Genomic DNA, 15279 nt, shown 5'->3' with positions numbered 1-15279 from the left:
TGGGAGATGTATTCGATTCTACGCCTGAGTATGAAGCATCTCTTAGACAGATTCTGAGAAAGGGTATGAGAAGGAAACATCTAATTCAACTGAGAGATAGTGCACGTCTCGAGAGGGTTCTGCAACTCTGTGTGTACAATACAGAGCATGTTTGTGCATTTTGTGACTGTGTACGTAAGAGAGCTTGTAGTACGTGTGTGTTTGTGATTTCAACCATAGATTAGGCAAGCCCTACTGGAACCTTGTTTAAAGAAATGGAGAACACATGTAGCTAGAATAGGCAGCGACTTTTCACTCCTTCAGGCTGTTAGGGCAGTAGATTGACCCAGTGGCCGAAAACTGAGAGGACCACAGTTCAAGCCCCACTGTCAGAGAGCATCTGCTGTGTTAAAGTGTCCCCTGAGACGCTGGGTTTCTCCGGCTCTGTTCTGTGGCTCAGCATGCAGCCTGACATGTTGAAGTGAATTACCCTTTAGGGACCAATCAGGGTGCTTCTGCAGCTGTTCCACAAAGCGCCTAGGATGCTATTATTGAGGTCCAGTGAAAATCTGTTGTTCACAAATAAAGCCTTCGATTATATATCATAGGAAAACAATAAATAATACAGTCACAGGTTTGTACTTGCAATTTGAGAGTCACACTGGAGATCGCTAGGTTAGCTAACAAGGTCCATCTGAAGCACTGTCTAATCAGGGCACCTTATCTTAGTCACTTGTATTACAGGAGCCATCATTTATGCTATAAGTAACACCTGTGCCTTTATGCTACTATGACTAGTCAAAACGAATGGGGAAAAAGTCCTATGTTACATGCTATTGGTAGGAGGGTGTTGCTGGAGGTTGTGTTATAATTAGACATCACAGTCTGATCCTAAAGCAAAACAGCACCCGGCTGCCCACCATGCTCGAAAACAAAGTGCTTGCTGAACTGTAAAACAGTGTTTGAACCCCCTCTCCCCACATGTTGCCATTGTTAGAATTATAGAGGGTTGCAGTCAATGTTTTAAGCATATTTTTGTTACAGACAATATGCAAAGCTTTTTGCCTTGTTCTTTCACAGCAGACGTTTAGACCTGTCGATAATAGAAAACTGTCATAAGTGAGATGTCCACTTGAAGGAGAGCAATAATGGAAAAAGCTTGAACTTCTCTCTCAAAAAGACATGCAAAAAAGACCCAATAGCCGCTTTCACACCAAGTACTTTGCCGTACTTAGTTCCCAGCACTTAGTTCCCAGCACTTAGTTCCCCCATGGAACTAAAGAGCAGATCGCATTCACACCGGAATAAGTCCCTGAGGGAAGATTACGCAAATGAAGCCGCTGACGTCACTTCTTCTTCTTCTGCTTTGGGTTTACTGGCAGGCCGCAAACAACTTCACGGCGTATACTGCCACCCGAAGTCCCCGGCCGGAAGTCCCCGGAGTTGGGGGCTGGCTTCAGTAGAAGCTGCTGGGACTCCCAGCAGCTTCTACTGAAGCCTTCCGAGTAAATCGCCAGAACGCCGACACCTCCTCATCACTCCACCGCTCCCATGTTTTTTTTTGTGTTGCCATAAGTTAGTCTCTCTCCGTTGGTGCGCTGGGCTAATGCTAATGCTAATAATGCTAATGCCAGCAAATACAATGGTGGCTTCACAAAACTTTTCTGAGTTTTACGGGGCGTGGTTTGCAATCCGCCCAGCCAATCAGAAATTGGAACTTTTTTCTCCCCAGGAAAGTACCTGCTCTCTGGCAGGGACTGAAAAGGGGGGGAAAAGTTCTCATGAACTAAGTTCTCTTTTTGGTGTGAACGCAAAATCCCAGGAACTATCGGAACTAAAAGGGAAAAGTATGGGAAAAAGTACTCCGGTGTGAAAGCGCCTATAGTTCAAGGTATTTAGTCATACGAACGTAGCTACAGTGTAGTTATGCCGATGAAAATCTTGTGTCACAGGCTTCTCCAACAGAGCAACACAATAACACAGATAAACAGAAAAAATATAGTGCAAGTAAATAGTAAATAGTAATACAAAAAGAAAAATAGTTTTAAAATAGTGAAATAGTGCAATAAGAGTCTATATGCAAGTTATTGAAATAGGATATATAGGTAAATAGATAAATAATTTAAAAATAATTTTTAAGTAGCAGCCAGATGAATATTAGGGATGTTGTTTCAACAGTTCAGGTGTTTAACAGTCTTATTGCCTGTGGAATGAAACTGTCCCTGAGTCTGGTGGTTTTAGTTCGGATGCTGCGGTAACGCCTGCCAGACGTCAACAGGTCCTGCCCATACACTGTAACTTTATTTCTCTCCCTAAATGAATGGCCAATTGACAACCTATGAGATGCCCTTGATGAAAACATCAGGAGCCGTTGCCCCTTTACCTGCCGGTGGTAATAACTTCATGAATGGTGTCAGTAATGGATAACTACTCTTACAGCTGTCCCTGTTCTCTCCTTCAGCATTTCTCAATTCCCAGTTTGCACATCCTTGATTACTCTCCTCGCCTCGTGTTGTTTTTCATAATTGTTTTGTTATATATGCAATGCTGATTGAAAATTCAGTTGAACCATGGGGGTGTTAAGTGCATCTTTTCCCTCAGAACAAAGAACACTTTCATAGGATAAAAAGAGATGAGAACAATTCCTTTGGAGAATTGCGTAACTCAATTCACTTTTCTATAATTAAAACTGGATAGTTTCATATGTAAAGCTCTTAACACGTTTTGATTACAGTCTATTTTAGAGCCAGGAGGAGATGTAGATAATGTCTACCCCACACAATGAGGGTCAGATTATTCATAGTATTATACTGTATGATGATTATACCTGTTTGATCATTCATTGAATTACGTGTAGGCTGAACAAAGACTTAATTCCCATGGTTGACTTGCTGTAAATAGGCTAGAACTGACCTCAAAGTAGTACAGGTTGACTATAGCTAGATTAATTGAGAATACTAATTATATTATTCCCATTAAAGGTGTGTCAAAAGTGTTCTGCAGTTTTCTTTAACAGTAGGCTGTAATAATACCTACTACTGTGAAGCCTATCAAGGCTATCTTATGCAAACGCTAGAGCTGATAGAATGTAACCTTACCATAAGATCTGCCCTGCTTTGTTCTAGCTGCCCCTGGCAAGATTTCCACTCTTGCAATTTACAGCTTTATTGATGGTGGGTTTACCATTAAAATGTAACAATGTGTACATTTTATTCCATCACAAACACACTGTTTAATACATTTCATATGCCCTTTCTGTTGGGTTTTGATTTCAGAAAGTAAAAAGACACAGTCCCCCAAACCTTTTAAATTCCATATTTTTCTCATACTCCCTACCCCTCTCACATCTATGGTAGAGAAATCAAAATGATGGTTGCTACACTAAGAGTACACAATGTTGGGGTGAATGGTTCAGCCTACCGTCGACTAACTACTGGACCCCATATATAAATAATTGAGATGGCTTTTTGTCAGAATGGATGAATATGATGGGGTATAGTGCAAAACAATCCAGGTTGAAACTGGTAGTAGTTTCACTTTGTAAGGAAAATCTATTCCAGTGTGGACACACAGCATCAGACTGTATCATTTGTAAGCATCAAGTCCAAAAAGCCGTCATTTAAAAGCAGAAGAAATGAAGAAAAGAGTACAATTAAGAACATCTGCTACATTTTGGCTGACAGGAAATGAGTCAGTGTCCTGTAAGCTCCCCTGTTGATCCTTTAACAAGCCCTACCTGTCATCACCTGATATCTGGATGAGTGTGTGTGCTGTTGTCAGCAGTGTGTGATGCAAAGTGTGTGGTTAGGAGCTTGTGACGGTTTATATGTAGTCTAGACTGATGCTACAGTAGTGTGTGTGTGTGTGTGTGTGTGTGTGTGTGTGTGTGTGTGTGTGTGTGTGTGTGTGTGTGTGTGTGTGTGTGTGTGTGTGTGTGTGTGTGTGTGTGTGTGTGTGTGTGTGTGTGTGTGTGTGTGTGTGTGTGTGTGTGTGTGTGTGTGTGTGTGTGTGTGTGTGTGTGTGTGTGTGTGTGTGTGTGTGTGTGTGTGTGTGTGTGTGTGTGTGTGTGTGTGTGTGTGTGTGTGTGTGTGTGTGTGTGTGTGTGTGTGTGTGTGTGTGTGTGTGTGTGTGTGTGTGTGTGTGTGTGTGTGTGTGTGTCGAGTGCATGAGAAAAATCGTTGTCCTTTTGAACTTACCTGCTTCTTTTCAACAGGGTGATCAAAAGTGACCAATAAGAAGTCTGTTTTGCAGACTACAAAGACTACTTTGATTACAAAGATGTACCTGTTCTGTAAAGCATCTGTTCTCACTTTCTGTGTTTGTGGTTTTGAGTAAGTTAGTTTATGTAGTCATTTATTGCAATAATGAAACCTGAAACACACCGCTCACTGGTTTAAAGATTGATGATAATAAAGTTTCCTGTCTTACAGCACAGCGCAGATTACAATGAAAACTGTGGCAAGTTAACCACTTGAAATTATTTTTGACTTTTAAACAATGTGTCCCTGATCTCAAACAGAAAGTGGGGAAATAGCTACACAGATGTGGCTGTGAACAAAACCTTTTACCCTACAAACATTTGTACTTATGCTATACTTTAATAAGAGCATCTACTATAAAGTTGAATGTAGCATAAGGTAATTCTTTACCGTACAAATAATACACTCAGCACTATTTGAGAAAATGGGATTTTAGTTGTTTTTCTCAGGGCATTTAATCCTAGTAGGGAGATTATTTGTCCATTAATATCCATGGTATTGTTTACTGTAATGGAGATGTCACATATAATGAGTCTTTCTGTAACGCAGTGTGGAGTAAACATCTACTGTATTTGCATCTTTCTGTGTGCAGAATTCAGTACAAATGTGTACTTGTACAAATTCACATTGTTAAATTCCTACGTACAGCCAAAGAAATGATTTTTATACAGAAGACCTACTGTATAGATATTAAACTATAGGTTCCAAAACAGTGTGTCAGCTCACCTTTGCCATCTCTTTAACGTTTTAGCAACAATTACCATCGTCTTCTTTCTGATTTAAAATATATTCAACATCTCTTGTTAAAAGTTCAGTGCTGGCAGAGAGTTAGTAACTGTTTGACATCAAGTTCAGTGTCAGTGAGTTATTCTACCCACCCACATTTCAAATTTCTTGCTCAAATTCCTCCTATAAAAAGGGCCTCCATCCAAGTATCTGTTCATTGTCCATTGTTCAGTTAAGGCGATATTTGAACTCTTTGATATGTTGGTCCAAATCTTACGAAAAGACGTCTTGAGGGTGGATTTGAAAAGGTATTTTGTGCTGCCACAGGATCCAGCTACATGCACAGTGCCGACAGAGTAAAAGCCTTCATTCTGCGATCAGAGGAGTCTTTCCCCTTTTCCTGCCTCTTTGCCCCGCTCTGTTCTTATTCCAGCTTTACCAACGTCAAACCTTCTACTTTCTCTCCCACTGGCTCAATAAAAGGAGGTTTCTTTTTTTCATTGGTACACCTCCTCACCAAATAAAAAATCCCCTTTATAAGCATATGGTATAACTTCCAGTGACTTCAGACACCATTAAATACTGTTAAGCACCATTATGTAAAAAAAGACACAATGAGAAATGTACCGTGTTTGTGTAAGTGTTTGTGCGTGTGTGTTTGTGGGAGGGGGTTGTTGCTGCTGAAACACACATTTCGAGGAATGCGACTGAACAAGTGTGTGTGTGTTGACGACACATCTGAACACCTCTGAAGAAAAAATAGCCTCATTTTGAAAATGTGTTCGAGTTGAGCACAGTTTAATAATCCGTGTTTTTTATTGAATGGTTTTTAAACTGCATAAATGAAGTAGCTTTTTTACTGGTTCGTTGAACAACTTTTCTCTGGTGATACATTGAGACATCTAAATCACAACTACTGAAACAGCAAGCTTCTGTTTCTACCCTCAGTGGAGACTAAGAGTCATACTGAAAAAGATTGAGTTGCATCTGTATGGGCATGATTTTTTTCTTAAGCATGAGACAGAAAAATGGAAACTAAAATCTGACAGATGGGTGATGGCAGCCCTTCATTTGGATCTTTTGGTTTTGATTTACGTAACTGCTGCTTTCAAACGGTATAAGGCCTATCCTCTCCGAGTTGTTATTGTGCTATTGAGGTTATTGTGCAGAGTTGGCCGTGTTGGTGCTGTAATGGAATAGAAACACGACCCATGGGAAACACATTCACACACTTCCACTGTAATGATCACACCGACTCCACCCCATTTATTTTCCCCTCCGCTGGAAACAGCCAAGCTTTATTTCTGGGCGCAGTGAGGCTGCTGGTCCATGAGTGTACATTTGCTCCATTCAAAATGTCATTGTAAAGGTTAACCGAAGACAAATCAACCACTAAATATGTTTGTGTAATAGCTGCATTTGATTGATTGAGTGTTTTCAATTGAGTCAGGTAATAAAGTGGACTGTAAATCACAGAGACTAAGCTATATGGCCATTGGTGAACCTCTCATCTCATTCCTCATTAGCAATAGAAAGAATCGTTTTCATTATCAATTAATTTATTAATCATTTAAAATATGATAAAGGGTTTATTGCCAAGGGTGATAGTTGATGTCTTCAAACTGCCAGTTGATGTATTTAGCCGATAAGATTGTATCATGCATTAATTATATTCCCAACAGCCACTGTGTTTGTATTGTTTCATTCTCTTTTATAAAGCTTATCACATCTTTATATCTAATTTTTTAAGAAGCACATTCTTGTTCACTGACTAAATAGTGCATTTGATAATGAGTCTAAAAATATGCTTACTTGCTGAACATTTTTGTTTGTCAGATGATCCTTTCCAAAGTCTGTCAGAAGTGCTGGATTATCACTGGCACAGACAGACATTTGGGGGATTTAATGTATTTGCTGTTGCTTTGCAGCTTCATCATGCTCTGCAGCACAGAAGATGAGGCAGACAGTGTGCGTGTCATCTTCGTACTTTGATAAATATATCTCAAATTTGAAAGCTTTGTTACACTTGCTGCCTTTTTTGTTGCCGTTTGCCTCTTTTCTATATTAAATCCTAAATGTGCTTTTGTGTCACATAGAAGCATGGCTCCTTATAAACATCACCAGACAAGGTTTTCATCACCCAACTGCAGCAGAATTAATATTTTCAGTCCATTGAATTCAGTTGTAGAGCACCTTTAACAAATGGATTTTCCGCCCTTTAATCTGATTAGACTATGCGGGTTATTCTATGCTGCAATTGGATCAAATCTTCTTTGAAGGTCCATCCAGGACACTCTCAATTCACCCCCGCCTCCTGCTTTGTGTTTTGTGTCAGCCTGTCATCTCTCGTCTGCAGGTTGGCGTTAGGCTTGCTACACACAGTCTCACAGGGGTCTATAGTGCTTCTTCCAAGAATAGTTCACTTTTTGGATTACAAACGCCACCAGCCATATGCCAATTAAACGCGGCTAGTACAGTAGGATATGCCAATTAAACATCCAGGGCATACCAAAGATCCAGAACATTTGGGACAAGGAAAGCATACTGCTTTATCTCTGTGTCTCTATTTCTGTCTTTCACTGAAACATGTGTCATGTCTTCCTCTCTTTTCTTCTACCCTTATAAACCTAAAAACACGATGAATTTCAAATCAAGCCCCCAGTGATTGAGCTTATTTCTGTTTTGCTGACATCAAAATAGGCTTTCTGAGGTATTTGGCATAAGCTGTGATGGTTTTATCAGGAAATGTTGGAGGCTGTGGGGGTTAGATGGCTCAGTGTTTATGAGATGATAACTTTGTTTGATGCTGCCTGTCTGTAGCAACAGAGACGAGGTGTGAATCATCAGTGCAGTTAACAGCATGAACACATTACAGCATGCCTAATATTAAGAAATTAACTTAAGCTAAGTCTGCTTTGAGTATACGCATTTTGACTTTGCTGTTGTTTAAAATTGACAGCAGAGAGCCAACTGGGCCAGTTTACGGGGATTAGAAGGTAATAATGTGATCAAGTGAGTTTTCCTGCTGTCAGTGCAACAAGCACGCATCATTTTATTTGCATACTTAAATTAAATTACAGAATAACTACATGTGCAAAATGTTATTTTAAAATCTAACTTGTGGACTACCCTAATGCAAACCTAATACAGCTATAAAAGTCTCATAGTCTAAAATAAAGTCATACCGACAATTCCCTAGGCATTTCCATGCTACACTTGCATATCTTTAGTTAATGCATCATTTATGCACTGAGATATTGCTGAGAGAACTCTGCCCCATGACAGTCTTTAATACTTACCAAATGCCTCCGAGGTACCATCATTAAACAGTTTCTCTTTCTGTTGTTTACCTAAACATCCTCACATCCTCCCTTTGACAGACACAAACTCTCTTCAAAGCAGTGAGCCTCGTAACAGCAGTTTGTCTGTTGCCTTTGATATAATAAAAGGGGTCGCATAAAAAGATGTCTTTTACAGTCACACATTCGGGATATTCTACTCGGATTTAAATAAACATCTGCGTTAACACAATTCATATGAAAAGAGACTGCAGTGTTCAGAGCAGTTGAGCAGTACAGCATCCACTTCAATGTAGTGAGAGTGTTTTTGCACTGTGAAATTCGTAAGTAAGTCATCTGTGTCAATATTTTGCCAGTTAATGTGATAAAAATGAAGCCCCCATAGTACCCAACCTTGTTCACGATGTCTGACTGTATACTGGAAATCTCTTTCTTCCTTTTCTGCCCAGTGAAGTACATGCGTGAGGCCACGCCGTACGTCAAAAAGGGCTCCCCTGTGTCGGAGATCGGCTGGGAAACCCCCCCTCCTGAGTCTCCTCGCCTCGGCAGCCACTCCCTCACCTCCTGCTCCCCCTTCGACCCCCCAAGCTCTCCCACCCAGCCTTCACTGTCCCTGCAGGGCGACAGGAGGTGCATACCACTCAGGATGTGTTGTGTAACCCGAGCCATGACCACACCTGACCCAGAGAACAGGTAGGTCACACACACACACACACACACACACACACACACACACACACACACACACACACACACACACACACACACACACACACACACACACACACAGAGACCATAAAGATGCCTGTATCCTCCTTCTTTAGCTGAAGGCAGGTCACTGGAGATGCTGCATTTTTCAGACTCCTGAATATGATCTGCCTGCTGCTCTTCTGCTTTTAATTCACAGACTAACGACTAGTTCATCGATTAACTCACATAGTTCAGTCACGTGTAGGTGTAATCGTTTTTAAAGATTTACATCTTCAGGAGGCACAAATGAGCTTGGGGCGGCACGACATAAACAGGATTATAATTTTTTGCTAAGTATTGACAGGGGGACAAACACAGATTGTTGCTGTTTGTATTGCATTTATGTATGATATTTAAAAAAAGAGAATATTGCTGGTCATGCTTTTTAAAAGAGCAATAGAAAACATTTTTGCTTTAACTTATTATTATGAAGTTTGTTGATTGATCAATGGGTTTAGAATAATCACACATCTGCGTTTATATTCCCGTTAAGCATTGCTTTACAGTGAAATTCTGTCTGCTAATTCTGGGTCTAAAACGTCCTCTTCCAATAGAAGCCCAAGACTATCACTGCATACTAGAGAGCCTTTGCTAAAGGGCAAATTAATAAAATAGCTTACAATTTAACAAAGCGGCAGACCAACCATAGTAATGTAACATTAACCTGGCTAAAGCCAAAATGATTAATCATATCATATCAGGGGATATCCTTATCAATCTCCTATTTCACATGAAAATCAATAAACAGAAGATATATCATCACTGTCTCTGTTTTGAAATTCCATTGGAAACAACCACGGTTTTGGTAAAAAGTGTAATCACCAAATATAAATTACATTTTATTTCCATGTTATGTTCACTACAATTATGAACAGGGTGCATTTGATACAGGCTGCTGCAGTGAGAAAAGTCATGTGACATGTCGTGTGTGTGTTGTGGTGAACCCAAACTGCCTAAACTATCCCAGAGAGTTTGTGTCCATACTGTCACTTGCTATAAAGTTCAACTCTGAAACAACCAGAAGATGACTCTGTGAATGAACCAAAGGTTAACCAACCCTCCTCTGCTCCTTGACTCTACAGTCTGACAGACAGACAATAGGAAAGTCTTCCTTTGCGTCTTCAGCCCGCTTCTTCTTCAGTTTTTAGACAGACCTTTGAAGTGGCACTCTGATTATTCTCGGTTAGCGGGGGGTGGTCTGTTAGGAGGTGTTGTCAAGTTAATTGGTTTGTAATATGACAATGGCCCAATCAAACAGCATGGGGGCAGAGAGAGATTTACTGTTTAAACATTTTTGGTGTCACACTGTATGAATGTGTGCTTTCTGTCCCAGATGTCTCTCTCTTACCGGGTTGTTTCCCTTCCCGTTTGTCTCAACATTGTCTCTCTTTCCTGTTTTATAACTCTTTCTCACTTGTTTGTGTTTTTCTGCCCCTTTTGTTGTCTCCCTTTTTGTTCTTTCATGATCCATCTTATGTGTTCCCAGCTTTTCTGCAATCTATTCTCTCCTTCTACAGCATCTCCATCCTCTTGTCTGTTTGTTTTCGCTCTGTCATTCCATCAATGTGTGTCCCCTTCTGCATATGTATGATTTGAGAAGTATGAAATAGTTGAACCTCACTAAACTTCAAAGCTTCAGACGACATCAAAGTCAAGTCATAAACGTGAATAGTGACTTCAAAGTCCCTCTGTCTGTGAAGACGTTGTTAGACAGCTCAACGCTGCATCTGTTAAATGTAAATGCTTATACACACAAGCAATCAGTTTATGAAAAAACAAAACAAAAATAAGAACAGAATAAACAGACAAGGCAGATGGTTCTCTGCTGGCTGGCTGTCCAGTATCATACAACTTTAATTTCCCTCAAAATAAAAAAACAAATCATAAGAAAAGGACATTATTCATTATTCTGAAATGCAGGTGTCACTTTTTCTTGTCCACTGTTTGTAGAGTGAGTGACAGAGATTGTGTCCATGAGCCATTCTCTGTACATTGCCTGTGGCAGTATGAGCCTCATGTCTCTTCAGATTTTAAATTTAGGGTGAAAACTGTTACAAATGTTGACCGAAATGCTCACACTGTGTAGATCACTTTTGAGGAATCACATGTTGTCTTTGAAGCAACAGTAAAGTATAATCTAATAAGTTTGTTATTGTCAATTAGATAATAAAAATCTGCATGCAACTAGAACTCGGAGGTGATGAGCCTAGCTTAGCATAAAGTACATATCTGAAAAAACAAGAAAGTGTAACTGTGTGAGTTAGTCTATTTGAGATATTTATTTACCTATTAAACGGAGTATACAATGCAGGCCTTACCACAAATTACTTTTAAAGCCATGTAACTGCAGCAGACGAATATGCAATGTCATAATAATAATATTAATAATATAGTAAGAGTTTTGCTAGCCAAAGCAGTCTTTGGTCAGTCTTTTTCAACTGTTGTTTTCAACTTTTTTTTGTTTTGTAAAAATGTGACTGAATCTTTGTGAGATATTACAGATTGTCTTTGGTTTTGAGAGGGCTCTAGTTTTCAAAGTATTCTGGTGTATGGTAGGCATTAGATAAATACATGAAATAAATAAAAACAGATTTTCCATTACAAAAAATGAAATGTAATCCTACATTTCAAAATGCCCGGAGCCTGTTTGGTAAGCATTCTGCTCCGATCTTGGTTTACATATTAGACTTTTCGCGAGCACTGTTGGGTTGAACATTCACTATGTTGGCCATAACTGTGACTTTATTGGTCATCCAGTTACACACAGAACTGGGGTCAATAACTCTTCTAGTGTTTTTTACTGTTCACAGATAACACAGTGTTTTAGTGGTTTGATAAAGCTGGCCAGGGTTACCTTGACCAGCATGTTTTTTTATGAAGGCCCTTCCTTGTTTTTCACAGCCATGGAACATTCCACTTTGACTGAACCGTAAATATTTAGTGAATGTTTAGATGGGAGAAAACCTCATTTCAACCTAGCCTGTTATGCGTTATCCTTGAAACACATATTTATACTAAAAGTTGGAAGATTCTTAGTATCATGGTGTTCATAGATAATGGAAGTCAGATAAAGATTGTCGGGTTAGAATGAAACCGATTCTTTGTTTTTCTTATTTTGGGATTCGAGCTAAAATAGGTTTAGGGGGCTTTTTGTTAAGTTTTGCTTATCTTATTATACTAGACTCCCCTTGAGGGTTGCTCTTCTCTTGTTTACACTTTGTGTAAGCCTGAAAGGACAGGCAGGAGACAAAGATACAACGGAAGGCAGAGCACGTACAGTGATGAAACGAGATGATAAAAGACAAGGAAAATAAAAGTGAAACAGTATGGAGGAGAAAAGATAAGTGAAGATTTGAGTGATTCATCTTTTTTTCTAGTTTGTAATACTCTGAAGACATCTGCCTCACCTTACTGTAACATTTACATTTGATAGGCAAATAAAGTATGATTTCCTGGGACATTGATTAAATACAAAAAAAGAGGATTATACTCCTATCCTTTACAGTTTGGATTACAAATGTTAAGTTAAGTTAAGTGGAAACAGGAAACAAGAAAAAGAGAGGAGGGTGTGGGCAGGGAAAGGACAGACATTGAGAAAGAACAGAAAAGGCTAAGATGAGCAAAGAAAAGGGAAAGGAAAGCTTGTGTGGCTTTGTAAGAGGAGGAAATGAATCCTGGCAGAAACAGCACAGTTCCCTGTTTGACAGTTGTCTACAGTACCTTTGTTTAACTTTAAAGGGATGAAAATGTACACTCTTTCTTATTCTCATCAAGGTTTGGTGCATACCAGTGCAGGAACATTAGCCTATACATACTTTCCTGGTACTACTGATCTCTTAAGTTGTCGCCAGCATTATTGCTTCAAAGCTGAGATCCTGTTTGTATTCCATATCTCATCTCAAATGTCAACTGAAGAGGAGGTCAAACTGTTAGCCCTACCCATTTACGACATTTCTTAACATCTCATCTGATTATTTTCATGCTGAAATGGCATTTTATAGCTCAGCTGTTTGGCAAAATATCTTTAAGACTAAGTGAAAGAATGGAAGTGCAAAAGGAGAACTATGCATACGATTCAACAACTGGCTTAGTCAAACATACAGACCTCCATTCTGAATCAGCAGCAGGGCCGAAGAGCTGCATTCAACAAAAGCATTGGATTGGAAAGACTCACTGAAGTTACAGCTAAATGTCCCAGGACAGTGCTGCCCAATCCTCAAACCACTACAATAACTGGCCACTGCAGCTTCACACTCTAATAACCCCACGTCAGAGCTGTAGAGGCAGTCAAAAACTTACATTCTGATCTGAGAGATCCACGGCAAACTTGCCATTTGTACTGTATATGAAAAATTGCCCTCAAGGATTTTACATTTTAGATATGATTTTCCAAGACTTAAAAACATCTCTACATGAAACCTACTGTATTATGTGCTACAACTATTCCATTGTTAATTATTATTTCGCCAAAGAAATATGAACTGGATTTATTGTGAATTCAAACCTTGTTTTTTTGTTATTTGGGTCATCTGTGACACACATTTATTATCGTGATTCAAATAGGCTTGTATTTTGTATGTTCAGTATTTCAACAGTATTCTAAAATGTGTAACTGCTGTAAATTGGATATTTCGCCATTAAAGGTGGGGTAGGTAAGTTTGAGAAACCGGCTCGAGATACACTTTTTGTTATATTCCATGGAATGCTCTTAACATCCAGATAGCAATGAATATCTCAAGTGCTTTGACAAAAAATCCATTAAAAAATGTCATCTGTGGAAGCCGTAGTACTGTAAAAAGTACGACCAATCATTTTAGCCGGCCCGGCTAAAATAACTGGATGGCCTACCTGCCTGTCAGCCTTCCATCTGGGCACAAACTTATCTCGTGCCCTCATTGGTCATGTGCGCGTTTGTGTGTGTTGGAGGAGGGGCTCTGTAAGGAAGTGGCAGATTTTTTCCGGCTGTGTATTTTCAAATTCTAGCGATTTCGAGCTGGTTTCTCCAAAATTACCTACCCCACCTTTAAATGATTTATTTAATGCAACTGTTATGTTCATACAAAGTTCATCAATTAATAATTCAAATAAAATGACTGCATGACTCACATCTGTATGCTAGAAGTGACCTACCAAGATGAATACATATTTGCTATATATATCATGCTAATCCTGGGAGAACAATTACCCTTTGATCAAGGGAGACGTTGATCTTTTTTCAGGCAGGACTTATATAATAGTTCATCTACTGGTCTGTGTGCTCTTCTCCCAGTTATTCCCCATTTTTAAACATTGTGTCATTCACCCAACAGATGGGTAATTCAGCCCAAAAGCTCCTCTACATTTGAACCATGGCAGATAAAGCTTCTTCTAGGTCTAGCATAACTCACAGGAGTCAAGTTGTTGCTAAAACAAACACCTTCCTTAAAGAACCTCCTCTATCAAACGCACATCTGGCCCTGGAGTCTCCCCCACAACCTCCCCCCTCCGCCCTCTCTCACTCTCACTCTCTAGCCTGTTCTTAATCAACTTTCCTTTTACAGGCACAATTCTATTTTTAACCCCAAAGAAACACCTGGAGCTGCTCTGGGCGGTCTGTCCCACCTCTGAGAGTTTGATGGAAGAGCAGATTCATCACATTCACCGGGGCTTTTCCAGGTCCCCAGAGTGTGCTGTGTGAATAAGAAAAGCTGCTAAGACAGCATGTTTGCAGAGTTGAAACCACCCTGGTTTTGGAGTAGTTTCTATTTTAAACCACCGGGAGCACCTGGACTGTGGAGTGCTGTGAACAGAGAGGCTAGACTGTGAACTCACAGCCAAATCACAGCATGAGCCGCACACCTAACAGTCATTTACCAGGTTTTCTAACACATATTACAAGCAACAAACAACACAACTACTGAGTTTCAGGCACCTGGAACTGGCAAGAATATGTTCTTTCTTAGATAATACAGGTGTAGAGAGAGAAGGAATCCTGAAATAGTGAAACAAAAACATATGATTGGTTAACGATTCACTGCTTGTAGATTCATGTTACCGGCTTTCTTTAAAAATTACTTGAAGCCTTTTGCGCCGCCCATTACTTTAACACAGCATTAGCGTATGAAGCCCTACTATATTTGTCAAATGTAACTGTGATGTTATTTGCATCCTTTTTCATTTGTCCTCAAATAAGCCCTACTGACAGTTGAGCTTTGCTTCAGCATCACTGAGTATTTTTTACTGATGCTGCTACTCCTGAAGATGCGCAATAACTGTATTGATATTAC

At 39.6% G+C, this 15279-nt stretch overlaps 1 protein-coding gene across 1 annotated transcript in view; it reads left to right on the top strand.

The window, feature by feature from the left end:
• Positions 1 to 15279, top strand: part of sntb1 (syntrophin, basic 1) — a 37677-nt gene that overhangs the window by 2622 nt on the left and 19776 nt on the right. Inside the window, exon 2 of the mRNA XM_034127786.1 lies at positions 8713 to 8956. Coding sequence (XP_033983677.1) covers positions 8713 to 8956 — 244 coding nt within the window. The remainder of the gene's footprint in view (positions 1 to 8712; positions 8957 to 15279) is intronic.

The sequence above is a fragment of the Trematomus bernacchii genome, unplaced genomic scaffold (assembly GCF_902827165.1).
Source record: "Trematomus bernacchii unplaced genomic scaffold, fTreBer1.1, whole genome shotgun sequence".
NCBI classification, from domain to species: domain Eukaryota; kingdom Metazoa; phylum Chordata; class Actinopteri; order Perciformes; family Nototheniidae; genus Trematomus; species Trematomus bernacchii.
This window is presented reverse-complemented; position numbering and strand designations above follow the sequence as displayed.